Raw genomic sequence first — 27150 nt, 5'->3', positions numbered from 1 at the left:
AAATTAAGCTGGTTTTCAATGAAAATTTTAACGGCTGATGAGAGATTTTGAGGTGATTCTGTCGCTTTAAGGACTTTTCACGGTGCGAGACGTTGCGCAGCGCTCTCAGGCGGCGTCGTCAGCCTGTTCAAGCTGAAAACCTCCACATTTCAGGCTCTATTGATCCAGGACGTCGTGAGAGAACAGAGATGTTTCAGAAGAAGTCGGTTTCAGCATTTTATCCGGATATTCCACTGTTAAAGGAGATTTTTTTAATGAAAGACGTGCGGACGGGTCCGCGCGTCGGGACGCAGCCGCTGCGACGCTCCGCCACAGGAAAAACACCTCTGTTGAAAGCCTTAAGGACAAGTTGGAACATGTCCTGCCTGTTAAACAATTTCTCATATACTCACTCCACTGAAAGCCATTAAAAGCCGCCTGGATTTTACAAATGGTTATCAACACGGAGGTGTTTTTCCTGTGCCGCCGCACCGCGTCGGCTGCGTCCCGACGCGCGGATCCGTCCGTACGTCTTTCATTAAAAAAATCTCCTTTAACAGTGGAATATCCGGATAAAATGCTGAAACCGACTTCTTCTGAAACTTCTCTGTTCTCTCACGACGTCCTGGATCAATAGAGCCTGAAATGTGGAGGTTTTCAGCTTGAACAGGCTGATGACGCCGCCTGAGAGCGCTGCACGACGTCTCGCACCGTGGGAAGTCCTTAAAGCGACAGAATCACCTCAAAATCTCTCATCAGCCGTTAAAATTTTCACTGAAAACCAGCTTAATTTTTCGAACCGTGTCCACTTCGATGTGTCTCACAGGGTTAGAAAAAATTTTGATCAAACAAAGCGCCAGTCTCTCAGCAACTTCTCAGACAAAGAAATTCTGACGAGGGGCTGGACGACTCCTCCCACAAGGAGTGCTCACAGGCGAATGACGTCACCGACAGGCGTGGAAAAACTCACGCATGCGCACGAGGGTTCAAGCATGTCTGACGTAAAAACATATGAATGAAATCCATATAGTTTTTGAAAAAAATAAAAAGGACCGTTACTTTATTGACAGCCCTCGTATTATTGCCTTATTCTTTCAATCAGTCTACCTAGAATCTCTACCTCGTGACATTCTTGGCAATAAGGTAAGCAAGTTCAGCCATGTTGAGGACCATGCAGATGGAAGAGGTTATTGCCATGAAGACAGTAAAGATGGTTTTCTCTGTGGGGCGTGAGATAAAGCAATCCACCAAGTTAGGACATGGCCACTGGTCACATTGCACCACCCGCGGCATCCTGAAGCCATCGTACACCACGTAGAGGGCATACCTGGGGGTTAAGAGGGACGTGCAGAGACACAACGTGAAAAGAGTGCTTCAACAAGAAGATACAGTGGATAAAGCAAGAAGAGCTCACATGAAGCCTCCTTCAAACACCAGCTTCAACACCAGGCTGCAGGCATACGTCCACCAGAGGGCGCCAGCAAGCGGGAGTCTCCGTCTTTTCAAACTCCCCAGTTCTGCCTCCTGGGCCTTGGTGCTGTGGAATCCAGCTCTGGCAGAGCCCTGTCACACAGTAGGACAGTATTTGATGCAGTAAGATGTATGTGTGTGTGTGTGTGTGTGTGTGTGTGTGTGTGTGTGTGTGTGTGTGTGTGTGTGTGTGTGTGTACGTTGAAGCCGTGCACATACCTGCAGGAGCCTTTTCTTATCTCTATGGTTCTGATAGGCCACATACATGGCAACCAGAAAGGTTGGTGTAGAGACAAACACGAGCTGAAGACACCAGAGACGGATGTGAGAGAGAGGGAAGTAGTGATCATAGCAGACATTCTCACAGCCTGGCTGGAAAACAATAATGAGACAGACACACATCAAAATACGTGCACGTTCTCTGAAACATGTCCCACAGTGACCGAGCATCGGGATCGCACATTTGACAAGGGAACCGAAGGTTTTGACAGACTGAGTGATTTACCTGGAGAGTGTTACATGTGAAGTCCGACTGCTCATCGCCCCACACTCTCTCAGCAGCAACAACCAGAACCATGACCCGGAAAATAAACAAGACTGAGAGCCAGACCTTCCCGAGACTGGTGGAGTGGTGATTTGCTCCTAATAACTGAGCGTACAGAGCAGGCCAAGACATCCTGAGGAAACATGCAAAGAAGACAACAGAATGGAAAAGCAACAATGTTCAACCACTTGAATTTTGGAGTATTTTTTAAAAAAAGTAATCCGTGATTTTATGGAAGCACTTAAAAACAGCACGAGCTACGTAGTGTTTAGTCATCATACATAATTCAACGCATCGCTACACAGCAAATCATTGGGAAAGTTCCGGTTGGTGTTTCTCTGGATGCGGATTCACATTTCCGACACTAATATTTTGGATCTTGCAGGAATATGGCTATCCTAAGATCGACAAAGCTTCGGGGACTGTCAGCACGACAAATTGCAACTTTCACTAATTTTAGTTCAGTGGATTTCTGTTTGAATACTCAAGCAAAGAACTCAAATAACTTGGAGTATAGAGAACAGTGCCTAACCAGAACTCTCACAATGATTTTTCATGCATTAACTGTTGCATAGCGATACGTTGCGTTATGGCTCATGATAAAAGACCAAATGTGCTAGTGCATGTACATCGCCCGGCCCTGACTGTAGCCTCTTGGTAAATAAAGCAACTTTTACTTATCTTTTCATTGTTACTGAAGTATTTTTGTGCATCAAAGCAATGCTACCCGAAATTATTCACTCATGGTGTATTATTTTTCAATAACAGAGGGCGCAAGTCAACTGGAACACTTCAAAACATTTAATGCAACACATGATGTCATCCTTTTGATGTGTCCTGTGGAACAATATTTTGAAAAACTGGGGTTCTGAAATATTTTGAACAGTGTTTCTGGTTTGCCATCACTAATTTGCACTACAGACAAAAAGTTTTGTTATAATCCCCGGCCAAACATTTGTACCTATTCTTTAATTATGGTTTTGATTTGCTATTCTGTTGCGTATTTCATCCTATTCAGCTCTTGTAAGGGATCTTCATTTATACTATATTTTTAAAACACTTTTCATTATAAACAGCAGTGGCCTTGGTGGCTGCCAGATCTAGGCTTTGGAAATAAAAGAAACTGAAAAAACATATATTATAACATATGTAAATTCAAACACATGTTGAGAGAGACAGACAGAGAAGGAAAAAGTGTCTCTAAACTAATACAAAATCCTTTCCACAGGGTTGTGTGGATTTCTGATCATTTAATTTAAATTTTGAAAGTAACTGTTATGTGTCGGACGCGGTCGGAGCACTGACCCAGCGTTTGACAGGACCCAGCATGAAATAAGCAGAGCACGGTTCAAAAGATAACAGAATTTAATAATCAGAATGAGTGCAGTGATAAACAACCAAAAATGTCCGCGGTCTGGTGAGGTGAAAACACGGCGCGCTCTCAGCAGTGCAAACTGTCCGGAGCCACAGCAGTTCGGACCCAGGGACCCCGCCGACACCCCCCAGGTGGCCGCGACAAACCGAGTCTGTGAAGAAAGAAAACATGAGGTGAGTCCAACACTCTCCACCCAGAGAGACACAGCTCAAAAGGTGCACACAATCAGCAAACACTTCCTGGCTTAAATATATATCAGCTTCTCACCCTGCAGGCACGGAACAACTCAGTTCAAATCTCCACTGCAGCAGAAGCTGATTAGACAATTAGCATAACATGACAGCTCAATAACACAAGGTGTGAGAGACACCAAATCCACTGTCATTACTTCATAAAAGTCACCAAAACCAAATTACCTCAGGAAGTGTCCTGAAGAGCATGAGACCTCACCCAATCCTCCTTCACAGACTGTGGCGTCAAACCTGGAGCGGTCTCTGCATCCGTAATGGTGAGATTGTTCTCCTGACGTCGATCTCACACGTCTGCTCACAAGGTCGAGTCTCTGGCAATCACACACTGTGCATTCAAGGTTTAAATGCAGCAATCTCTGATCAAGACAGAATACACCACAGCTGTGAGTCCTGATGACCTGCACGTGAAAACAAGCCTCAGGTGATCAGGGTGAGGTCCTAATGCTCAGCCACTCAGTCCTGAATGCATACCACCTGGTGGGAGAAACAGAAAACAAAAACAAAGCCAGCCAAACACCCCAGCACACAACAGTAACCCCTGTGAATCAATCAGAAAAATAGTTCATTTCTATGATTTGTACAGAAATTCTCTCTCTTTCTCTCCCTCTCACTGACTCATTCCTTGTATGACTCACTCAACCAACTCCTTTGCTTTTACCTTCATGGATAAATTTAGACAGAATGCTTTCCATGTGGTTGTGTGGAGCTGTGACTGTGTTATTTGAATTTTACAATGTAACCATTGCCAAACAATCAAAAACAGTTTACTTCTCTAATTTAGTAAATTTCTGTGCAGAAATGGTCTCTGTCACTGATAACCACAACTGCTCCTAATTTCCATCATCCATGCAAGCATGCAAAACAAACAAACAAAAGACAACCTACAAACCATACAGCAAGTGGCAGTGTTAAGGTAGTTCCAGTCAAGTCTATGGGAAATTACTGTGTATAAGCGAAATAAAGTTGCTTTATCAATTGATCTTGCGCATCACAGATCAACAGATTTAAATCAGTTTATCATTATATGCCCTTTTGATTTGGAGACTTACCAGATGATAATGTTTATTGATTTTGAGTTAACAAACTCAAGGGAATGCACTTGTTCATTTATCTGTTTGTTTTCTCACTGCATTTTACAGTTTTAATTAAAATAACAATAATTAATAAAAATTCACAACCGCTGCTTGTTATGAAATCGTTAATGGGGTCTAATTCCAATGGGTTCTTGATTGCTCCAGACACTGAAACAGATGTTCCCACAGTGATTGCATTTGATTTAAGCAGGTTTTCACTACGGACAGTAAGACACATTTATTCTCACTTTCATATGACTTGCATACTGGCATAGTATGTTACTGTGCTTCCAACACTTTTAAATTAATTTTGTTAGTAAACAGAGCAGGTCGCTGCCTCAATTTGATCTAAAGTCTGGGTCTGTTAGTGAAGCTTAGGGCTAGTGGCCGGCAATCACCTTAGTATGTTTTCTGCTTTCCTGTTGCTTAGTGCTGACGAATTATACCTTAAGTGTATTTTTTTCTGGCTGATTCTGTTTTCTTTTTCTCTCTGTCTGAGATGTGGCTGGATCCACGTGCTGGATTGGGTGATTTCTGTGGTGGATGCAGGACAGACTCTCCTGTAGGAACAGATCCAATGAGTGGCTCGATGACCCCACACCCCCCACCCATTGGTGGACTGGACGCCTGCATGGACTCTTATCAATTGTTGTGTTGTGTTTTGTATTGTAAACCTTTTTGGTAGAATGGCCTAAGCAGTGGGTCACCCCTTCGAGTCTGGTCTGCTTGAGGTTTCTTCCTCAACATCATCAAAGGGAGTTTTTCTTTACTGCTGTCACCTGTGTGCTTGCTCTAGGGGTTGTTAAGGTTAGACCTTATTTGTGTAAAGTGCCTTGAGACAGCTTTGTTGTGATTTGGTGCTATATAAACTAAATAAATTGAATTTGATAGTGTAACACAATTGAATTTAATCAAAGACAGCTTAAATAAGATATGATAATGTTGTTGTACCATTCACCTGCTGCTGGATCATCAAACCGCTTAGCACAACAATACAGCACATATGATGGAGGCTAGGAGGAGACTGTGCATGTGGTAGTAAATAGACCCCAGTCCCCTGACAGCCAAAGGACACTCCGGCCAGAGTCCGGGTTTTAGCTGGCTGGTCAGAGCATCTGCCTCCCACGCTGGAAATCATGAGTTTGCATCCTGGGGCGAGTGGGTGGGAGGAGTCAATAACAAACACAACGCAGAGCAAGCTGCTACACACGTTCCCACCAAGAGGAACAGAAGTGCTTATCCTTATCCTCAGGTACTGTAACATGAAGCAGACGTTCATGACTCCACTTAGACTGTAAGCCAGTCCATTGCAGGTAATTTCCCCACCTAAGGCCAGGACTCGTTTTGAGCTGGGTGTGCTGGGGCAATGCAGACGAAGTATGTCAACTGTCCAACAGGACAGACAGGAATCGAACCTCTGTCTACATTTTAGTGGCCAAACTCCTATCCCATAGGGCCACCTACTCTGTGCATGGTGCATGGAACAGATCAGAAGGTTCCAGCAGTGTATATACACCCACCAGACATAGAACTGGTGGGTAAAAGAAGTGGAATTGTAAGCAGAGGATCATCGGCTCAATTTCCTGATGCAACAGGACAATCACTAAGGTGCCCATGAGCAAAGGCCTTAATCTCCAAATTGATTTGCAGCTGATGTCTTGCATGGCAGCACCCTGACATCAGTGCATGAATGTGAGGTTGAAAAGTCTGACAGAAAAGCAGTCCATTAACCAATCATTGCTCTGGACTGCAGCACTTGTTTTAAGAAGCTCTGGATTAGCAATAAACTGTATCAAGTGTAATGCAGAAGAATGCATGTCCATAACAAGTGATACATCTCACAGTTTGTCCAATAATTTAAACACAGAAGTGTCCTTTTGATTGCAAACAATTTGGATATAAGGAAAAGTGATCTGAAAATGGACATATACAGCTGCAAAAGATGAAAGGCCAGATGAAAGAGAAATTTGAAAGAGTGAAAGGAAGAAAAGGAATGTGATGGAGCAGAGGAGGACAAAAGCTCGGAGCCAACATTCATGTGAACTGATGAACCTTTTCTACCCACTGTGGGCTGCAAAGAACTGAGCAAAAATAGACGACTGCAGACCCTCACCATTCATAATGATCAATAATGATCACTGAATATTGATTTATTCTTTTTTTTTTTTGACTGGATAATTTGGTGTCGATACAGAATATACAATATGGAATCCTAAAAATATTTTGCTCAGATTTAGAATTATTTCAGAGAATCCAACACTGAAAGTTCAAAATGATGACAATTAAAATGATTTTTTTCTTCATGTCTTGACAAAAACTATGGCATAATTAAAGTCACTTAAAAAGCCAACGTTCCCTTCTCACCTTTTGATGAATCAAAGAGATTCTGTCACATTCCTGCCATGATGGATGGAGTCTGGATCTCAGCACAACAGAAACCTGGAGCTGCTGCTTCTTTTGCATCAACTCAAACACCACCAAGACAGCTGGAACAAAATACGAGTTCCTCTGAGTAGTTTCAAAATAAAATCCCGCAGCGGCAGATGCAACTGTACCCAAGTAATGACGTCACAGTCCGTTGCCAACTGCTCAGCTGGTTCTACACAGATGGTTGCTAAGGGTAAAATTAATACATTCACAATAGCCTTGCGAGCGCTCTGCTCTTCTTATGAGGAAAACCACTACATCAAGAGGAAAGTTCCAACAAATCTGATCATGTGGAAAGCTGTAATTACTTTCCAGGTGACTAGAATTTTGCAAGTGAATTTTGAAAGAAAGAAAAAGTACCAATGCTGTGGGAAGTGTTGCTGTTGGTTCTTCCGCTGTGAGGTGCCTCAGGGGCCATGTGTGAGTTCCCTAGGATTACATAGCATGAAGCATGTGAGCGTGTCCGAAGGGGTGCCAGTCCATAGCAGGTTACTTTACCAGCCAAGGCCAGTGATTGGCACAGCTAAGCTAAACGTTAGCTTTGATAACTGCTAATCTGCTAAGTGAAAAGTTAGCTGTGTTAACACTAAAATAATAAACTGCTACCACACTGAGCTGAAGTGACTGATAACTGCTACGTTTTCTACAGTGCACCCTGAAAGTATTCACAGCGCGTCACTTTTTCCACATTTTGTTATATGTTATGTTACAGCCTTTTTCCAAAATGGAGTAAATTCATTTTTTTCCTGTCAAACTTCTACTCACAACACCCCATAATGACACATGAAATTTTTTTTGGCAAATTTTATTAAAAATAAACTAAGAAATCACATGTATATAAGTATTCACACCATTTGCTCATCATGTTGTTGATGCACCTTTGGCAGCAATTGCAGCATCAAGATTTCTGGAATATGATGCCACAAGTGTGGCCCACCTTTTTTGGACAGTTTTTCTCCATGCCTCTTTGCAGAACCTCTCAAGCTCCATCAGGTTGGATGGGGAGCGTCGGTGCACAGCCATTTTCAGATCGCTCCAGAAATGTTCAATTGGATTCAGGTCTGGACCACTCAAGGACATTCACAGTTATCCTGAAGCCATTCCTTTGATATCTCATTTGTGTGCTTAGGGTCATTGTCCTGCTGAAAGATAAACTGTCTCCCCAGTCTGAGGTCAAGAGCGCTCTGGAGGAGGTTTTCATCCAGGATGTCTCTGTACATTACTGCATTCATAACTGAATTTTGTATACGTTAACAGTGGGGGGGTCAAAGCTCTGCCTGCCAAAAAAAATCATGCATTTCTGGCATTTTTAAATGCCATTTTTACTGAATTTTGTATTTCAAGTAGGAAATGTATACCATTGTAGAAGCCCTGAAATGCTTACATCAGCCGCTAGATGGCGACAAAAGCTGTTCAAATGTGTGGAAAGGTCTTGATTGTTTTTTTTTCATTTGAGAAGTTAAAATTTTAGTGAATATAAGATGGGCTGACTGCCAAAAAAAAAAAAAAAAAAAAAAATCATCTTACAGTTGTGTCCCTTGCCCTTATGGGCAATTTACTTGACTTGGTAAAGGTGAATTTCTCACTAACATGAATTTTAATTAATAATTTTAAGCTCTTTGGGGTCTTAATTTATTTATTCATTTCATAATTTATTTCAGTGTAATCACTGTGGATCACTAAGTAAAGGACTCCTTGAGCAGTGCAGTGACATGAAACAGACTCTCCCATGATCTGTATATCAAAAAACCTGTCCAGTGCTCCCTGTTCCAACTCCCAGAGCGCACTACTCCCGGCTGTGTGGCACGTTGAAAGAACAATGTTGAATTGATTCAGTGATCTGTGTTCCAGTGTAACTGGACTCAGGTGGATTCAAAGTGACTTTTCAGAGCTGAAACGTCGCTTGGCAACAGTCAGACAGAAGGACAGTGGGGCTCTGTGACTTGACTGTGGCTCTGACAAAAACTGTTATTGTGACTGTTGTGAACTTTTCACAGTTTGAAGAAAGATGGGAGAAAAATTTCACTTCCTCAAAAATTGCATTTCTCCTGTGGAGCTTATGCCAACGGTCATTGGGGCGAGAGGTTGAGCCAAGCCTGGACAGGCCGCCAATCTAGTGAGGGCTGAGACGTAAAAACCCTTCTCCACATGTATACATGGTTATTTAGCAAAAAATACAGTTTCTTCTACACATTTAGGCCTTTCGCTCACACACAAACTGCGTTTTAAGACTCAAAATGGAGCTTTTGCAAAACTCTTTCCAAGGTGAAGATTTTCAAAAACTCCATTTCAGTGTTTACGCGCCTTTTCCAACATTCTGATTGGCCAACGTGGCTATACAGTTGGGGTTATATCGCCACCTGTTGCTTTGGCATGCTCTTGACAGCACTTTTCAATGTATTTTGCACGTTCATGTGGACAGAGATATTTTTTAAAACAGTGCTTGTGTGGACAGGATTTCTTTTTATACCAAAGCCTGAAAAATTCCAGTTTTCAAAAACATCCGTGTACATGTGGACTTAACTGCAGACAGATAAACTCACTCACACCTACAGTCAATTTAGAGTCATCGCATCATCTAACTGGCATTTCTTTAGAAATGGAAGGAAGCTGGAACACCCGGAGGGAACCCATGCAAACACAGGGACAACACCCCATCAGCCTCCTCCTGCACATGGATGACACTGACATCATGCTGTACACTAGGAGCGAGTGAGGCATTGAGTTACTGTTCCACCTCACCGGGATCTACAATGAAAATATCTGGATGTCATTTGGACTGGATAAGTGTGGCTGAAAGGGAAGGTGATCTGTAATGAAGATATGGAGTTGCCATAAGCCAGGATAGTGAGCGTACAGGACAGCTACAAGTACGTGGGAATTCCACAGACAGGAAGGGGAACCGAACTGTGATGAAGATTCAAGAAGGGCAGCCACAGCCAAAGACCTTCTGAGGGTAAGACAGGTGGTGAGAAGCCAGCTCAGTGGTAGAAATAATATTTGATCCTTCAACACATACGCACTACCGGTCATCAGATACCAAGCTGGAATAATAAGCTGGCTGAAGGAGGAGATAAACCCCACTGATAACTAGACACGAAAACTCTTCACAACGCACGGAGGTCAAAGGTCAGCACCATGAGCCTCTATGAGTGATTGGTGAGTGTCAGAGCCACCATCCAGAATGAGATGAGGAGCATCCATGAATACATCAGGAAGATCCTCCTGAGATCTGGTGCTACAAGAATTCCTCAGACAGCTGAAGACCGATGGTAATAAGGAACAGGCAGAGGAGGATGGAAGATCAAGAAACCTCCATAGGCTGTACCATTAACAGACGGAGGAAGTGACTCATTCATTAATTCATTCATTCATTTTCTGTCACTGTATCTGGGTCCAGGTCACTGTGGCAGCAGACCAACCAGCTCATCCTACATTTCCTTATCCTTGGATAAGTCCTCTAACTCTTTCTGGGGATCTGAGAAGTTCCCAAGCCATTTGGGAAATATAATCGCAGGTGCCTCAGTGTCGAGGACCCGAGTGGTTGGAAAAAGTCAAGGACACATCCACGTTTCATCTTGCTGTGGCAGATAATGTGGTTACTTTCAAGAACTGGGGATGAACCAGTTATCTACCTGGGTGGTTGTCCAGACCTGACCTGACCTGATCATGACGGATGAGAATTTACTCTCCTTAAAAAATCTGCAAAACAGCACACATTCTTGTGAAATGCTTGCAGAGGGTAGAAAAAAATTCAAGATAAGCAAGATACAGAGAGGCGTCAGAGATCCTAATGGAGTCACTTGGGGAATAACATTGACACTTTTTCTTGATGTATTTTGATGAATGGATATAAGTGTCAGGGCGGATTCAAAGACTTTCTGTTGTGTCTTGTAGTGGGGGTGAAAACACAAACTGAGCAAATAATTGGCCGGGTGTTTCAAGTGGGTTGGAGCCATCCATTCTGATCGGAGGTGGTGGTCCGAGGTCACACCAGAGGTCAAAGAGGGCTGATTGTAGCTTCTGATGAAGCAGCACAGAGGAAACCAGTGTCAACATGCACTGTACAGTACGCACATTATCTCCAAAATTACACAAACACGTACTGTACTGTATGTAGCAGGGAGAGAGCGGCATGTGACCACCAATCATGTCTCAGGTCTGTAGGTGGACTTGGCTTACTGATCCCAAATCAGCCACATTGAGAACATTGTAAGTCTGCTGTGACATGTCGTGAACATTTCTTAAGTTGCCCAATTGTTTGTTTGTTTGTTTGTTTTTCGTGACACTGGAAATGTTCCGTGACAGATTCGGATGTATTCTGGTGTTTTAAAGGGGCTACATATGAAAAGCCCCTTCTACTTGTGTTCCTTAGTCTTCACTTCCTCTTGGGGTGCAAGTGCGATTTTACGGAGTGAACACTATTCATTGTGCACAGTCATATAGGTCAAAAAGAACAGGTAGAGTGTCAATAGGGGCGTCGAAGCCGACATCATACCGCCTAGTTAGTATGGTTGTGCTGTATTTTCAGAGCTAAGTGCTTCATGCTACTTCGCTATGACCTTGGACAAGATGCTTCATCTGCATGGTCCCAGTCCACCCAACTGTTCATGGGTACTGGCCTTGGATGGGGACGTAACTTGTGATGGCCTGGTGACCCATCCAGGGGAGTTGTGGACTCACATCCCCATCACACCATGGTATTTGTGGACTCAAGTGGTCAAAGGTTGAGTCAGAGAGAAGGGATCTGTGCTTACTTACTCCTGACAAACACATACTACACCAGTGCTTCCTGTGGTGTAGATTTGACCTCCACAGTCCATCTGCAGATCATCACCTTTAACATTATCTGCTGCAGCACTGAGTCAAGTAGACAAGGAAGCACGAGGGGCAGAGGAACAGGCAAACCAACAACAAATAACAGCAGCACAAGTGGGGACATGGCAGTAACCCCAGTATCCAGCCCACAAGAAATTACCCCAAATGTTCCACAAAAAAAGGCAGAGGAAAGAACAATCGAAGGCAGGCAGAAGTAGTAGAGAGAGCATCAGAGCAGTGACAGACAGGAGACTAGTTAGCAGGCGATGGCTGGATGTAGGTATCTGGGGACTTTTCTCTGCCCCGACCAAGGCAGGGTCTCCACATCTGGAGATGGTCCAGAGGCCCCAGACTGTGGCTGCCTCCTAGTGGTTAGATTGCATCTAACTGTTACTCAGATGGGTTAAATGCAGAGAACAAATTTCGATGCAAATTTGTATCCATGTGTGTGCAATTGCAATAAAGGCCCATCTTCTTCTGTATTACTGGTGATGCAACAGTCAAAAGTTTCACTTTGCACAGCTTATTTAACCACAACCACAAGACCCTGTAACTCCTTCAGAGCTGTCAAGGATGAATTGATGTCAACTTCTTGCTTTTCTCAGTCTAACTTCCAGTATTCTTTCCCATCACTTCATGTTGTGGCTGATCAGCTCTATGCCTCTGTAGTCAAATGTATTATAAACAACATTCTTAAAAATAAAACTACTTAAAGAAGAGCTGGTGAGAATTTTTTTGGTGTGGTGCATATACATGGGTGGGTTGGACAAATGTCCAAAGAAGAGTGAGAACATACCAGAATTAGATGATTTGACTTCTAAAGGAAGATTGAATGAATTAAAATTGACATCACCGGAAAACTGTAGAATAACATGCTACTGATTAGAGGTGTATAAAATGGTAAATGGAAAAGAAGCAGATGATGCTGGATTTATTATTATTGTTGTTGTTGTTTAATCAAATTGAATAATATAAATGGCCCTGCGACAGACTGGCATCCTGTCCTGGGTGTATGCCGCTACATGCCCTATGACTGCTGAGATAGGGTCTAGCAGTCAGCAGGTATTGAAAATGGATGGATAGCTGGAATAATATACACTCAACAAAAATATAAACGCAACACTTTTGGTTTTGCTCCCATTCTGTATGAGATGAACTCAAAGATCTAAACTTTTTCCACATACACAATATCACCATTTCCCTCAAATATTGTTCACAAACCAGTCTAAATCTGTGATAGTGAGCACTTCTCCTTTGCTGAGATAATCCATCCCACCTCACAGGTGTGCCATATCAAGATGCTGATTAGACACCATGATTAGTGCACAGGTGTGCCTTAGACTGCCCACAATAAAAGGCCACTCTGAAAGGTGCAGTTTTGTTTTATTGGGGGGGGGATACCAGTCAGTATCTGGTGTGACCACCCAAGGGCGTAGGTTTGGTCTCAGCTTTGGTAGCGACAATACCACCCCCCCGCCCCCCTGCCCACCACCACCACCACCCCCTAACCCACTCATACCATTAGACGCACAAGTACAGCATAATACATAACATATGACGACATAATGCTGAATAATTTAACACTTTATTTACATTATTAAGTGTGTAGGCAGACAAACAAATAGCTTAAATAACAAACCCAAAATCACAAATCTATTCTATAGGCCTACACCTGAGAGAACAAGACAACAACAAAAATACTTGTGGAGCTAACAAAAAAAAAAGTTTTTGCAACCAAGATGTATAATCTATTCTCTTCATCAATAATGCAGTTGTAGGTATCTGGCAACCTAATTTGCCAAAAAAAAAGGGCTTTCCAATGATATATATGGTGTATTACGGTAAACGTAAGCCTGTGATGTCATAACGCAGAGGAAAAACACGGAAGTTTCACACTAGTGCGCCGCTGATTCTCATTACCGTAAGTTCTCATGTAAGCCCTCACGCTGAAAAATTTCAACACTGACAGCAAGCCAAGAACCCGTGCTTTCCAACAGTATGCTATATGTTGCATATATTACGGTAAAGTGCGTTCGGTGACTTTTGAAACGAGGGAAAAGTATGAAAAAGAGCGCAAAAGTGACAGAAAAGTACAGAGACAGACAGCAAACATAAATGTAGTAATTTTTGAGGAAAAGGCAGGGTGTTAGTGTCATTTGTGAAGGTGTGCGTGCGTGTTTGTGTGGGTGTGCAGTTTATTTTAAGTGTGGCGCACAGCATTGTTCGCAAGCCCCCGCCCTTCTTTTTTTTCTGCACCGGAGCAGTGTTGCCAGATATGAAATATGAAACTATCGTACCAAAACCTCAAAATTATCGTATTTTGGGAGAAATTATCGTACACAAACAAAACGCATACAACGTAGCTATTTTTAGCGTTTTTTTTTTTTAATTTACAAAGAATTTTATGTCACATTTTTAAACAGTAATTATAGTAATGGGGACACTATGGCACAAATAGAACGCAAATGCACAAGCAAATGCACTACCAGACTAGAAAGATTTATTTTTCTGTGAAGGGACACAAACGTGTTAATTACCAGACTAGAAAGAGTCGAATTCAACCTCGAGGTCGCTGTCGTCATCCGATGCCACTTGTGCAGATTTTGTTGAACACAGAAAAAAATGTTGACACCTCCATAAGGAACTTGAACTTTTTTTTATTCTTCTTGTATATCTCTTTGCTCTTGTGTTTTGTTCGTTTGTTATTGCATTTGTTGAAATAAAGTTTCGAAAAAAAAAAGATGTTGGTTGGGGAATCTTCTTGTCACAGTAAAGATTGGATGGGAACTCATTACTTTGTATAGAGAGGGGGCGGGCTTTCAAATGACTGTCCCGGTCGCCCAAAGCCAGCATTTGATGCCGCCTGAGTGCAACACCTGCAAAATGATTCTTGGGTGTCAGAGAGAGATGCGTGTTTGGGCAACCAACTGAAATTATCGTACATATTGGATTTTTTTCCCATTATTGATCGTACATTTATCGATCGTACATTTACTGATCGTACATTTATCGATCGTACATCGTACAGAGGGAAAAACTATCGTACAAATACGATAATTATCGTACATCTGGCAACACTGCACCGGAGCCACCCATCCTCTGCGCTCTGGGACCTCCCACTTTACAAATTAAGCACTGCCTGCCACGAGATGCGCTTTGTTTACAACCATGTGAGAAGAACGTGAGCCAATGAAATTGCAACATGGGTAACCCTGTCATTCTGGCACGTCGAAAACACAAAACGTGACGACTAAAATTATAGTATCGAGTTCGCAAAAAAATAGTGAATGATTTTGTTATATAAAAAAAATTCTAAATATTGGTAGGGACTATTTTGCCATCCCAAAATATTGGTTGTGACTTGTCCCTATGGTCCATATGCAAACCTACGCCCCTGTGACCACCATTTGCCTCATGCAGTGCAACACATCTCCTTCGCATAGAGTTGATCAGGTTGTCAATTGTGGCCCGTGGAATGTTGGTCCACTCGTCTTCAATGGCTGTGCAAAGTTGCTGGATATTGGCAGGAACTGGTACATGCTGTCGTATACGCCGGTCCAGAGCATCCCAAACATGCTCAATGGGTGACATGTCCAGTGAGTATGCCGGCCATGCAAGAACTGGGACATTTTCAGTTTCCAAGAATTGTGTACAGATCCTTGCAACATGGGGCCGTGCATTATCCTGCTGCAACGTGAGGTGATGTTCTTGGATGTATGACACAACAATGGGCCTCAGGATCTCGTCACAGTATCTCTGTGCATTCAAAATGCCATCAATAAAATGCACCTGTGTTCTTCGTCCATAACAGACGCCTGCCCATACCATAACTCCACCGCCACCATGGGCCACTCGATCCACAACATTGACATCAGAAAACCGCTCACCCACACGACGCCACACACGCTGTCTGCCATCTGCCCTGAACAGTGTGAACCGGGATTCATCCGTGAAGAGAACACCTCTCCAACGTGCCAAATGCCAGCGAATGTGAGCATTTGCCCACTCAAGTCGGTTACGACGACGAACTGGAGTCAGGTCGAGACCCTGATGAGGATGACGAGCATGCAGATGAGCTTCCCTGAGACAGTTTCTGACAGTTTGTGCAGAAATTCTTTGGTTATGCAAACCGATTGTTTCAGCAGCTGTCCGAGTGGCTGGTCTCAGACGATCTTGGAGGTGAACATGCTGGATGTGGAGGTCCTGGGCTGGTGTGGTTACACGTGGTCTGCGGTTGTGATGCTGGTTGGATGTACTGCCAAATTCTCTGAAACGCCTTTGGAGACGGCTTATGGTAGAGAAATGAACATTCAATACACGAGCAACAGCTCTGGTTGACATTCCTGCTGTCAGCATGCCAATTGCATGCTCCCTCAAATCTTGCGACATCTGTGGCATTGTGCTGTGTGATAAAACTGCACCTTTCAGAGTGGCCTTTTATTATGGGCAGTCTAAGGCACACCTGTGCACTAATCATGGTGTCTAATCAGCATCTTGATATGGCACACCTGTGAGGTGGGATGGATTATCTCAGCAAAGGAGAAGTGCTCACTATCACAGATTTAGACTGGTTTGTGAACAATATTTGAGGGAAATGGTGATATTGTGTATGTGGAAAAAGTTTAGATCTTTGAGTTCATCTCATACAAAATGGGAGCAAAACCAAAAGTGTTGCGTTTATGTTTTTGTTGAGTATAAATATCAGGGGCCATAGTTGCATGTTAAAAATTAAAAGATGCCACTATAACCTCAGAAAGTTTTTTTTTTTTTTCCAGTAATATGATTGTCTGCCTCTGGAACAGTGCACCTGATTCCATTGTATTAGCACCCACAATATATATATATATATATATATATATATATATATATATATATATATATATATATATATATATATATATATATATATATATATATGTGTGTGTGTGTGTGTGTACAAATATTTCACACTAATAAAAGAATGAATGAATCCTCCCCGTCCAAATGGTGGCAGTAGAGCACCAACAGGTTTACAATCTGCTAACAAATCCAACAGAAAAAGAAGAAAGCCGCCATAAACGAAGAAGAAAACTACACACTCGCGTCGTCTTGTCGTTGCTGTAGGTACCGAAGAAAACGACAGTTTTGGTCAGTTAAAACAGTCTTTTTGCTGCATCATTTGAAACAGAAATGGCTTTGGAATCACGCGTCACACAGGAGGAAATCAAAAAAGAGCCAGAGAAGCCGATCGATAGAGAAAAGGTAGGTTGTAGCTCAGCGTTAGCCCAATGCACTGGTGCTAAATAAATGCTAATGTTGTTTAGATATTTTTTATATTTTTCTTGTTCGAAAACGGGATTTACACAGTATGTGCTTTAGCATCCATGCTTTAATGTCGTAAACCGTGCGACACGTAGTTAATAGCTTGATAAAACGCTGGTAAAGAGGATGTTTTAACGCTACCATGCTGGCTAAACGGTGTGAGAACCACAAAGTGAATAAAGCTTTCACAAATCCGAAAAAAAATAGTTCCAAGTGATCATTATCCTCTCTGGGATAATCTAGTCCAGAATTGATAACTTTCAGTGCAATCATTTTTAATCTGGAGCCTGTATTGTGAGGATTTGTGTTTTGTCGAAAATTGCTACCGTAGCACCAATCGATAGTACTCCATACTGTTTACAGTTTTAGAGCCCATATCCCGTAAAGTTTTTTTTTTTTTTTTTTTTTTTTTTACAAACTACGGCGTCTGCGCTGTCAGCAAGGGACATATTCCTGGTTTTAAAGGTTTTAGAGGTGGTGTTATATTTATATGGCATTGGCAATAAACTTTCTGAGTTCTTATATGTTAGAGATGGTTCATAGTGAAGTCAACCCATTCCAGATGAAATCCCTCTAGTACGTTCTATACATCACACTGGCAGGTCCCTAACTTTTAAGCATGGATAGTTGGAGTGGAGTGGTGGCCAAGTGGTTAATGCGCTTGGTTTCAGTTTAGAAGGTTCCGGGTTCAAATCCCACCCCTGCCACATTTCTCCATGTAATGTGGAGTTGCGTCAGGAAGGGCATCCGCAGATCCACCTTTGATTTGTTGTGGCGACCCCGAGTGCAAACAAGGGAGCAGCCGAAGGGATTTACTAGCTGGAGTAGGGTGATCTTACAGAAAAAGTGGGGTGGCTTCATCTGGGGTAAGTTTGCAGTGGGGTAACTTCACTTGCTATCATTAGAGACAGCCTTACAGTAGAGCAGGGGTTATCAAATTGTGGGAGAGTAACCCCCCTTAGTGAACAAATGTATAGCTGCCCCCCCCCCCCCCCCACGACACACATACACACAATTTCAACATCTTCGTGTGTTTCTTTTTATTCTTTTACACATCTTAAACACATCTTAAAAGTATTTGTGCGTTTTTAAGGAACTGTCTATGCATTTACACATTTTACAGCCTTTGTAAACATTTTAAACATGTTTTTAAAGAACTTTTGTATTCTGTTTTTATCTTTTGTCATATTACATTGGTTTTCTTAAAACATTTAAACATCTCTGTTTTTAAACATCTTTGGCATAACTTACACATTTTAACATAAATAATAAGGGATGAGTGTTAAGATTTGATCAATATCAATGCCATTATCAATCCGATTCCTTATCGATTCCTTATCAATACCTCCTTTGAATTTTTTGTGTACTAAAAGTAGGCTTTACAGTTTTCTGTGTCAGTAACATTTTATTGAGTCTTAAAGTAAATAAATATGAAATTGGTCACTGGATCCTTGATCTCTGGACATAAATAAAAATAAACATCTGTAGTTTTTGTCAAAAACATTTCCTTTTAGACCTGAATGTCACTCCATACCTCGGGGCCGAGCTCTTGCAGCCAGCTGTGCTGAAAGTCAACATCAATGTCTTTCATAAAGAACGCAGAACATCTCATTTTGGGAGGAAAAAAATGTTTTAGTCTGTTGTCTGTGTTATGTGTGGAAAGAGGTGTCATTTGATTCTATTCTGCGCACGCGGCTTGATGCGAGGAGAATTTTAACGGCTGTAAGAGAACTTCCCCCCCAGCGCTCGGTGCGCGGTACACTGCAGGTGTCAGAACTTTAGCGGCTGTACGTGAATGTTTGTTTTAGATCAGAAGACACAACAAGAAATACACTTTAAGACATTCCTTCCAGTTCCACAAAGTTACTTCACCAAGTTTGTATAGATTTTAGGGCTGAAACAATCGATAGAATTGTTTTGATAGAATCGATAGAATACTCGATTACTAAAATAATCTATAGCTGCAGCCCTAATAGATTTATGGGTGTAGAAACAGGTGTCAGGAATATGGCTTTACATGTGCAGAACATAGGCTGTGTATATACTGCCTGTGTGACGTCATCCATTGGTTTTCGGTAGAGACTAGGGCTGCAGCTATTGATTATTTTAGTAATATTAGTACTACTCGTATTTTAGTATATTAGTAGATGGCCCTTTAGTAGTTAGTAGTATTCTATCAAATATTCTGGCGATTAATCAAGTAATTGGATAAAAAAGTACTTTTGCGTTTTTAAACATCATCAATAGTCCAGGGTAGGGCTGAAATGATTAGTCGAGTAACTCGAATAATTTAATTACAAAAAAATGTTTGAGGCAAATTCTGTGCCTCAAAGCGTCATTTAAAGTTGTAATACATATGGTGGGCTTGCGTGTGGTGCTGTAACGTCCCCAGAAAAAAAACAGAAGACTAGAGCATGCCCATAAACCATGTAAAGGCTAATCCAAAAGCTGCCGCTTTCCAACGCGACAGAGTAAAATAACGCCTTTTAAGAGAAAGAGGGTCCACGCTGATCATCTGAAATAGACTGACTTTGCATTTAAAGTGAAGCAGTGTGTTTATCTATTATTAAAAAACACACGGTCTGCTCTACATGGGGAGTGACTTGCCCCCGATGGCCTCTCAGCACTCTGCTCACACCGGGTGAGTCACAGCTCCGTCCCCAGCCACACTGACAGACAGTTTCTGAAAAATCCTCTCAGCAAAGTCTACTCTTTCTTCTGTGTTTTGCTCAGACTCTGAGTGTTTCGCTTTTTGCTTTTTTTGGGCAACACACAACGCTTCACAAACACTGTAACTTCAATAAAATAATAATAATAAAATACTGACTGCGAGGCTCTCATGTTCAACCTCCAGATGAAATGTATCTGCTGAACTGCAGAGAAAGAGGGAAAATCTCTTTCCCTCTGGAGTGATCTCACATGTAGTGATCAATTTATTAGGGCCAGAGTAGGCAAAGTCCTACGAGGACCCTATTGTAATTGCGCTGTTTATTATTATTATTATTATTATTATTTATTATTATTAGGGCCCGAGTAGGCAACATCCTACGAGGACCCTATTGTAATTGCGCTGTTTATTATTATTAGGGCCCGAGTAGGCAACGTCCTACGAGGACCCTATTGTAATTGCGCTGTTTATTATTATTATTATTTATTATTATTATCACTCTTGAAATCGAAATTTCGGCCTCTTCCCATGCTCAAAAACTCACCAAACTTTCCAAAGTCATCCGGCCGGATCCGAAATTCGATATTTTGGGGGCGTCGCACATGGTCGCAGAAAAATCGCGAAATAGCGCCCCCTAGAAATTTTCAAAAACCCCTCCGCTTTGGGCTTTTTTCGTCGTAGCCTTACGAAATTCGGTACACATATTTACCATGCCAGGACGCACGAAAAAGTCTCTTACTGTCATGGTGAAATATCGACAGGAAGTCGGCCATTTTGATTTTAAGTTTCGGTTTTGAGCAAATTTTTGCCATTTTTGGCCATTTCCACTACTTACATTTGAACGAACTCGTCCTAGGGATTTTATCCGATCGTCTTCAAATTTGGTCAAAATCATCACAACACAATGGTGATCAAAAGTTATCAAAAGATTCTAATTAAGTCAAAAGGCGTGGCTGCTAGGGCTCGTCAAACTTTGGCGAGCTTTTCGGAGCACGCCATTTCACTTCGAACGGCTGTCACGCCCATATACTTCATCATAGATCCTTCAAACTTGCTGGACATGATGAGGGCTCCGCCCTGAACGTCTGCATATCTTAAGTTTCCCACCTGCGCCATAGCACCCCCCGGCAGTGGTGGGAAATGTCCTATTTTTACTTTAAGAGGTCCTGATGTCACATACTTAACCCAATCAACTTCATTCCACTTCTAAAACATGCAGAACAAATTGGTGAACGTAGGCGATGAACGCCGTGAAGTTACGAGTAACGGCGTCCGTGTGGCGGCGTGCCGAATATTGCCCAATCACCATGAAATTACGTTCCTCCCTTTGACGGCTTTAATTTTGTCACATCATCATGAAAATTGACACACAGGTCGAGCACGACAACCTCTTACAATTCATAGGGGCGTCGCCCATGGGCGGGGCAAAATGCCTCAATAGCGCCCCCTTGAAACTCTCAAAAACCCCTCCACATAGGGGTTTTTTGGGAGTAGGGAGATGACAATTGGTACACATGTGTGACTTGCATAGACGTACAAAAAAGTCTCTTGCACCATGGGTCTACTCCAAACAGGGACTCGGCCATTTTGAATTTCCTTCTCATTTTGGCGTGATTTCCACGTTGTATTTGAACAAACCCTCCTACGGATTTTGTCCAATGCACTTCAAATTTCTTTGACAGCATCCAAAGATGATACTGACCAAAAGTTATCGAAAGCTTTTCTCTATGTTGAAGGGTGTGGCCGCTATGGTGCCGCCATTTTGACCCTTTGCCATGGAACATCAAATCATGATAACTCCTTCATGCTTTGCCTGATTGACTTCACATGTATGATGACGGTTGGCCCCTGAACACACCCAGCCCCTCTGTTTGTACACTGAGCTCCCCCTAGTGGATGAACAATCAACATGTCATAACTCCTTGATGCATTGTGTGACTTTTTTAAAATTTTAACTGTGTGATGAGTGGTTGCCCCTGCATGCACATGCCCACATGTGGTCACAAGGGCACCCAGTGGCCTGGGTAGGCGGTTGCGCGGAACGAGGGCCCGTATATGACTGCTTGCAGTCCTAGTTCACCCTATTATCTTACTGATCTTGTTTTGATCTCAAGAAATTAATATTCCTGTGTAACTCTGATGCTTTATCAGTGTTCAACAAGTTCAGAGCAGCGCAGTGAATGTGAATAAAGACGGAAGCTCTCTCCTAAATGTGATGAGAGCTTCCGTCTTTATTCACATTCACGTGCACACACCATCTCTCGCTCCGTTTTGCAGACAAATGATCACAGCACAATTTTTTTTTTTTTTTTTTTTTTTTAAATCATTGTCCTGAGGACTTGGTCAGCACCGGGTCCTGCTGTGCACGGAAGGATGACTGAGCAGAGTTTCGGTGGGAAAGTGTCCATCATCCTCTTGTCATTTCATCGAGGCATCAGGCTGAGCGTGTAAACACACCAACAGCAGTTCTGCGAAAGAAACTGCGCGCTTAACTCCCCCCACCTCTGTCCGGGTTACAGTTCCATCTCTTCTTCCCAAATTCACTGCACAACTCTTGTTCCCTTTTCTCCTCTGGAATCGGTTTCAGCCGCACGCGTGTGCGAGAATGTCCGGTCGAACTTATGTTTTGTTTTTTGTTTTTTGTTCAATTAAAAAAAAAGAGATTGGGTTGAACTTTGACCGAGTCGGCCTGCCGACAAGCAGCAATGCTCGCTCCCGTCAGAAGCGTCACGTCAAATGCCGAGCTAAAGCGATGCTTCTGAAAGCAACGCGTTTCACACCTCTGACACTTCTGAAGCCTGAAAGGCCCATTAATCTGCAATAATGAGCATGAAATAGCGCTGATCAAAATAATGAGGATAAAGTCTGTGTCAGATTCCTGATCGGCATGCAACGTCCGATTTTGATCAAGTCTGAAACCACGTGATCAGATCGGGAAATCCCTAGTCTTTAACCAGGGACATGACATTTGCTCACACCTGACCACAGTGCATAACATTGGCCACCATGTTGTCAAATAAAGAAAATAGTGTGTTTAATGTTCACAAAGCTGACTGGAAATTTAATAAATAATATTCCTCATATTTAGAGCAGGTAGGAACCAGGGAAGTGAAATGATCTAGTGTTTGTCCAATTTCAGAATACTGATGGTTTGGCAAACTAAATAGCTTTAGTGGAACTGATTTATCTAATGTAACCGACTATTTGGTAATTACCTTTCAGTTAAAAAAAAATGCAAATTTTAATTGGTAACAACCTGTCAGATATCAGGCTTTACCAGTGTTCAATGCTGCTTTCTGCTACAGACCTGCCCCCTGCTGCTGCGAGTCTTCACCACCAACACCGGCCGGCACCACAGAGTTGAGGAGTTCTCCCGAGGCAATGTTCCCTCCAGTGAACTGCAGATCTACACATGGTGAGACTGCTCAACTTTTACTCTCCTGTTCTGTTGGTCAGTGAACAGGTCAGTCAATGAAAGTCGTGATTGTAGCTTCAAAATAACCGTATATCGATGCATTACTCTCAAGTTATCAACATGGGTAGGCCATGGAAGTATTTATTACAATTTTCTAACAAACTGTTTGTTTTGTGCTTCAATGACACAGTCAGTCTCACGAATACAACAATATTTTGGTTCTACTATTATGATATTGACCTCTGCATGTTTTTAGTTGTGTTTGACTGATATTGACAGAATTGCGGAAGTTTTACAGCTGACATACAGATGACATTTAGTGGAATAGTGAGTCTTAGTGGAATAATGACCCCCTGGGACATTGAATGTCACCACTCTAGCACAGACTGCAGGCTTTGTTTTTTAATTAATCAATGAATTCATTCACACTCACTCACTCATCTTCAACCGCTTTTTCCAGTTAAGGGTCGCGGGGTGCTGGAGCTTATCCCAGGAGTCATAGACCGTGAGGCGGGGTACATCCTGGACAGGACGCCAGTCTGCCGCAGGGCCACATATAGACAAACAAACATTCACACCCGCACGCACACCTACGGAAAATATAAAGTATCCAATCCATCTAACCTGCTTGTCTTTTGATGTGGGAGGAAGCTGGAGCACCCGGAGAAAACCCACACAAACGCATCGTCGTCCACACAGAAAGACCACTGGCGGGAATCGAATCCATGATCTTCTCGCTGTGAGGCAACAGTGCTAACCACTAAGCCACTCTGCTGCTAATGAATTCATTCATTCATTCATTAATATACAAATAATGAATGTTTGAGTTCAATGGTATGAATATTTCATGAGGTGAAAGATGGAACGAACATTCCATCTTTCACCAAATTAAATATTCGTTCCATTGAAAAAAAATGACATTCATTCTTTGTCTTACATAACAGCTAAAATAGATCCTCGTCATTTGATATTCTATCAGTTTATACACAACAGAAAAGTGACTTACATTTTGGTGTTCATCACTGGTTCTTTGACATCAACAGTCTAACACAAACATTAAATAGCAGTCCAAAATTGTGTTCAGTCAACTTGGAAAAACAGTCTGTGATATTTCCCCCCAAAAAAGACTTTGTGTACTCAGTTCATCGAAAAATCAGGTTTTCATCCTAACAGCTCTTTATGCCTCCAGATGGCTTATGGTGTGATGGATTTGTTTTTGTGTGTGTGTGTTTTAGAAGAATTGGCATGATCAATTACCTCGTTCAAGTCGTCTGTCAGCAAAACAAATTCTGCCATGTTTAGCTAAACAACGCCCCCACTTGTGTGGGCGGGGTTCACAGCGTGCAATGGTACTAAATGTATGGAACCAAATTTGCATGGTAAATGGAAGCATTTGCACACTAAATGCAACGCAACACAAATGGGATGAATAATCCACGTCACGTGACATACAAAGCATCAATCAAATGACAAGGATCCACTCAGCTGTTATACAGATCTTAATATACAATGTAAGGATTGTTAAGGCTGGGAAGTTTGTGTTCTGACTGCTTTTCTAATATGAGGGGCGATTGAGAAGTTTTGAGCCTGACTCGGAAAAAGTAGGGCATGGTTCTCCATCTTTTGCATCCAGCATATCAAGAATGTGTGAAATTTTGACACACTGGGTGTGATGTTAAAAAATGTTGATTTTTCAGAATGCAAATGCTTTAGAGCCACACTCTACTTGTTCTGGGTCAGGCTCAAAACTTCTCAGTTGCCCCTTTTATCTTATGAGAGCTCATTATTCCAACCAGCATATCTTCCTCCTGAGCGACTGTAGAACTGTGTGTGACAGGATGGATGCCACTCTGAAGGAGCTGACCAGTCTGGTGAAGGAAGTGTATCCTGAAGCCAGGAAAAAGGGCACTCACTTCAGCTTCGCCATAGTCTTTCCCGACAACAGGGCCAAAGTGTACAGGTCAGTGTCACCATCATGGCCACGTTACTGGAGTGTGTTGTTGCTAGGGATTGAAGCCGCACATGTCCTCTGTCCCCCTCCTCAGGCTGAAAGACATCGGCAGCACGATGTCTGGCAGGAAGGGGGTGGATGACTCCATGACGCTGCAGTCTCAGCGCTTTCAGATCGGAGACTATCTGGACATAGCTATCACGCCGCCCAACAGAGGCCCACCCCTAAGTACACGCATGAGGCCCTTCTAAATACAAACATGTCTTTTTTTTTTTTTTTTTTTTAACAACTGTCACATATAAAATGTGCTGTAATAAAACATTATTTTTCCTCCGGTGTTTCTCTCCTCTGTGAAGACAGCTCAGATTACTGTGATAGATATGTTTTGTTAATCTTAATTGGTTCATTATCTGGACATTAAACAGATTTTGTATTGTAAACCTTTTTTTTCGGGGGGTGGGGGGTTTGGGGGATGTCATGGGTCAAAGTTAGTAATGCAATAAAACAAAGGCTCAGTGTGTTCAGTGCTGGATACAACACAGAAAATGTACATTTTTAAGCAAAACACCAATAAATGTGAAGGAGCTCTGACATTGTGTGGGGCTGTGTTTTTATTATTATTATAAATCTCAGAAGTTGGCGCAACATAGCCCATCGCCTTGTGATGACTGTCCTCTCATTTTGAGGTCTGCTTGATCCAGTTTGATATAATGGTATGTGGTTGGACTCCATAGCAAAATTCTGAGCCTGGTGTCAATTTTTCATAACTATTGAACTATCAGCAGTTTTTGTTCTTTTTTTGGGGGGGGGGGGCTCAGAGTGACTAAGGAGTATGGGCAAGTAACTTAGGTTTTTCAAAATGAATTGTGCTTCATCAGTTAGATACTAAGCCCCACCCCCCTTTCAAAAGAGTTGCAAAGTCACCCTATCTAAATAGAGTAGCATGTTACCTGTGGGGATCCACGGGCGCTAGATTAGGTAGGTGGTAATAAATTATTCAAAGTTTCTATAATGAGTTGGAATAGTGTGTGAGTCCAGAAAGTTTTAGAACCTCGGACCTCGATTTTTAGAAGAGGAACTCAACCCTTTTATTTCCTGTTAATTATATAATTTTTTTTATGTTAATTTATGGCTGTAGTGTATTTATAAAATGTTTAGGTTGTTAGGTTGTATTTTATCAGCAAAGAAAATGGTCAAAGCATATGTCTAGGAAATAAATTTATGGCTGGATAGAAAGCCGAAAATTGGCCCTGCGTTGTCAGTCTAGCATAAAGTCGCTGGACCTGTTTGACACTCTTGGTCTGGTGCCAAAACTCAATTTTTGTTCGCTGTAGTATGGCTAATCTTGGCATTTTCCTGAGTCTTGCTTTGCATCAACATAAACTTCAGGGTCTCTACAAGTAAAGAAGTGATTAAGTTTGTAGCATTAAAGGGTCAAACTGAGTGTTTTAAATGTATATTTTTTTGGGACACCCTATACACACAATTATTTTTATATTTTTGTTATTCTGTTTTATCATTTGATTTTTAAATGGACCACAATGGAAACAAGTGTTTTCACTTTCTTGTGTCATCTGTGTTATTATGCCTAACACTGAACTTACTAAATAAAATCATATGCACAAACACTTTTAATACCAAGATGATTTTTACCACCCTCTGCTGGAATGGCGTGTTGGTCCAGAATGTAATTAGCAATGTTAGCTAATATCAGTTTCTTTAAAAATATTAGTCCTATCAATGTAACGTTTTGGTGCCGTTCATCCTTGACTCAAAAAATATATAGGCATACCAAATGGCAAATGTCAGCTGTCCCCAGTTGCACGTACACAGCTTTGTTTTTTCTGTATTCTGCTGCAAGCAGTTGCTTTTAATTTT

The 27150-nt window shown here is 42.1% G+C and overlaps 2 protein-coding genes across 3 annotated transcripts; one reads left to right on the top strand and one right to left on the bottom strand.

Annotated features, from left to right (window-relative positions):
* Positions 1 to 1067: 1067 nt before the first annotated feature.
* On the bottom strand, positions 1068 to 7100 carry LOC117520678 (gap junction beta-6 protein-like). 2 transcript variants are annotated; one of them, XM_034181983.1, is made up of 5 exons: positions 7057 to 7100; positions 1955 to 2126; positions 1669 to 1821; positions 1394 to 1542; positions 1068 to 1306 (listed from the first exon to the last, which is right to left on the bottom strand). In XM_034181983.1, the coding sequence occupies exons 2-5, from the start codon at positions 2123 to 2125 to the stop codon at positions 1096 to 1098; spliced, it is 684 nt and encodes a 227-aa protein (XP_034037874.1). In that variant the 5' UTR covers position 2126; positions 7057 to 7100; the 3' UTR covers positions 1068 to 1095. The 2 variants fall into 2 exon arrangements, with proteins under 2 accessions (XP_034037874.1, XP_034037878.1); XM_034181987.1 differs by having other exon boundaries at positions 1669 to 1752.
* A 9886-nt stretch (positions 7101 to 16986) lies between these two features.
* sap18 (Sin3A-associated protein) lies at positions 16987 to 25599 on the top strand. Its single transcript, XM_034176286.1, has 4 exons — positions 16987 to 17178; positions 23212 to 23321; positions 25159 to 25281; positions 25367 to 25599. Exons 1-4 carry the CDS (start codon positions 17107 to 17109, stop codon positions 25521 to 25523), a joined length of 462 nt encoding a protein of 153 aa, XP_034032177.1. The 5' UTR covers positions 16987 to 17106; the 3' UTR covers positions 25524 to 25599.
* Positions 25600 to 27150: the final 1551 nt, after the last annotated feature.

Source organism: Thalassophryne amazonica, chromosome 1 (genome assembly GCF_902500255.1).
Source record: "Thalassophryne amazonica chromosome 1, fThaAma1.1, whole genome shotgun sequence".
In the NCBI taxonomy this organism is placed as follows: domain Eukaryota; kingdom Metazoa; phylum Chordata; class Actinopteri; order Batrachoidiformes; family Batrachoididae; genus Thalassophryne; species Thalassophryne amazonica.
Note: the sequence above shows the minus strand (reverse complement) of the source record. Positions and strands in the feature narration are given on the sequence as shown.

Bases quoted from the DNA above. Each gene is read 5' to 3' on its own strand.
- sap18 (XM_034176286.1), top strand. From the start codon at position 17,107: ATGGCTTTGGAATCACGCGTCACACAGGAGGAAATCAAAAAAGAGCCA. The intron at 17,179-23,211 runs GTAGGTTGTAGC...TTTCTGCTACAG, and splicing joins AGCCGATCGATAGAGAAAAG to ACCTGCCCCCTGCTGCTGCG. The intron at 25,282-25,366 runs GTCAGTGTCACC...CCCCCTCCTCAG, and splicing joins AACAGGGCCAAAGTGTACAG to GCTGAAAGACATCGGCAGCA.
- LOC117520678 (XM_034181983.1), bottom strand. From the start codon at position 2,125: ATGTCTTGGCCTGCTCTGTACGCTCAGTTATTAGGAGCAAATCACCAC. The intron at 1,822-1,954 runs GTAAATCACTCA...ATTGTTTTCCAG, and splicing joins TCACATGTAACACTCTCCAG to CCAGGCTGTGAGAATGTCTG. The intron at 1,307-1,393 runs GTGAGCTCTTCT...CTTAACCCCCAG, and splicing joins GTGTTTGAAGGAGGCTTCAT to GTATGCCCTCTACGTGGTGT.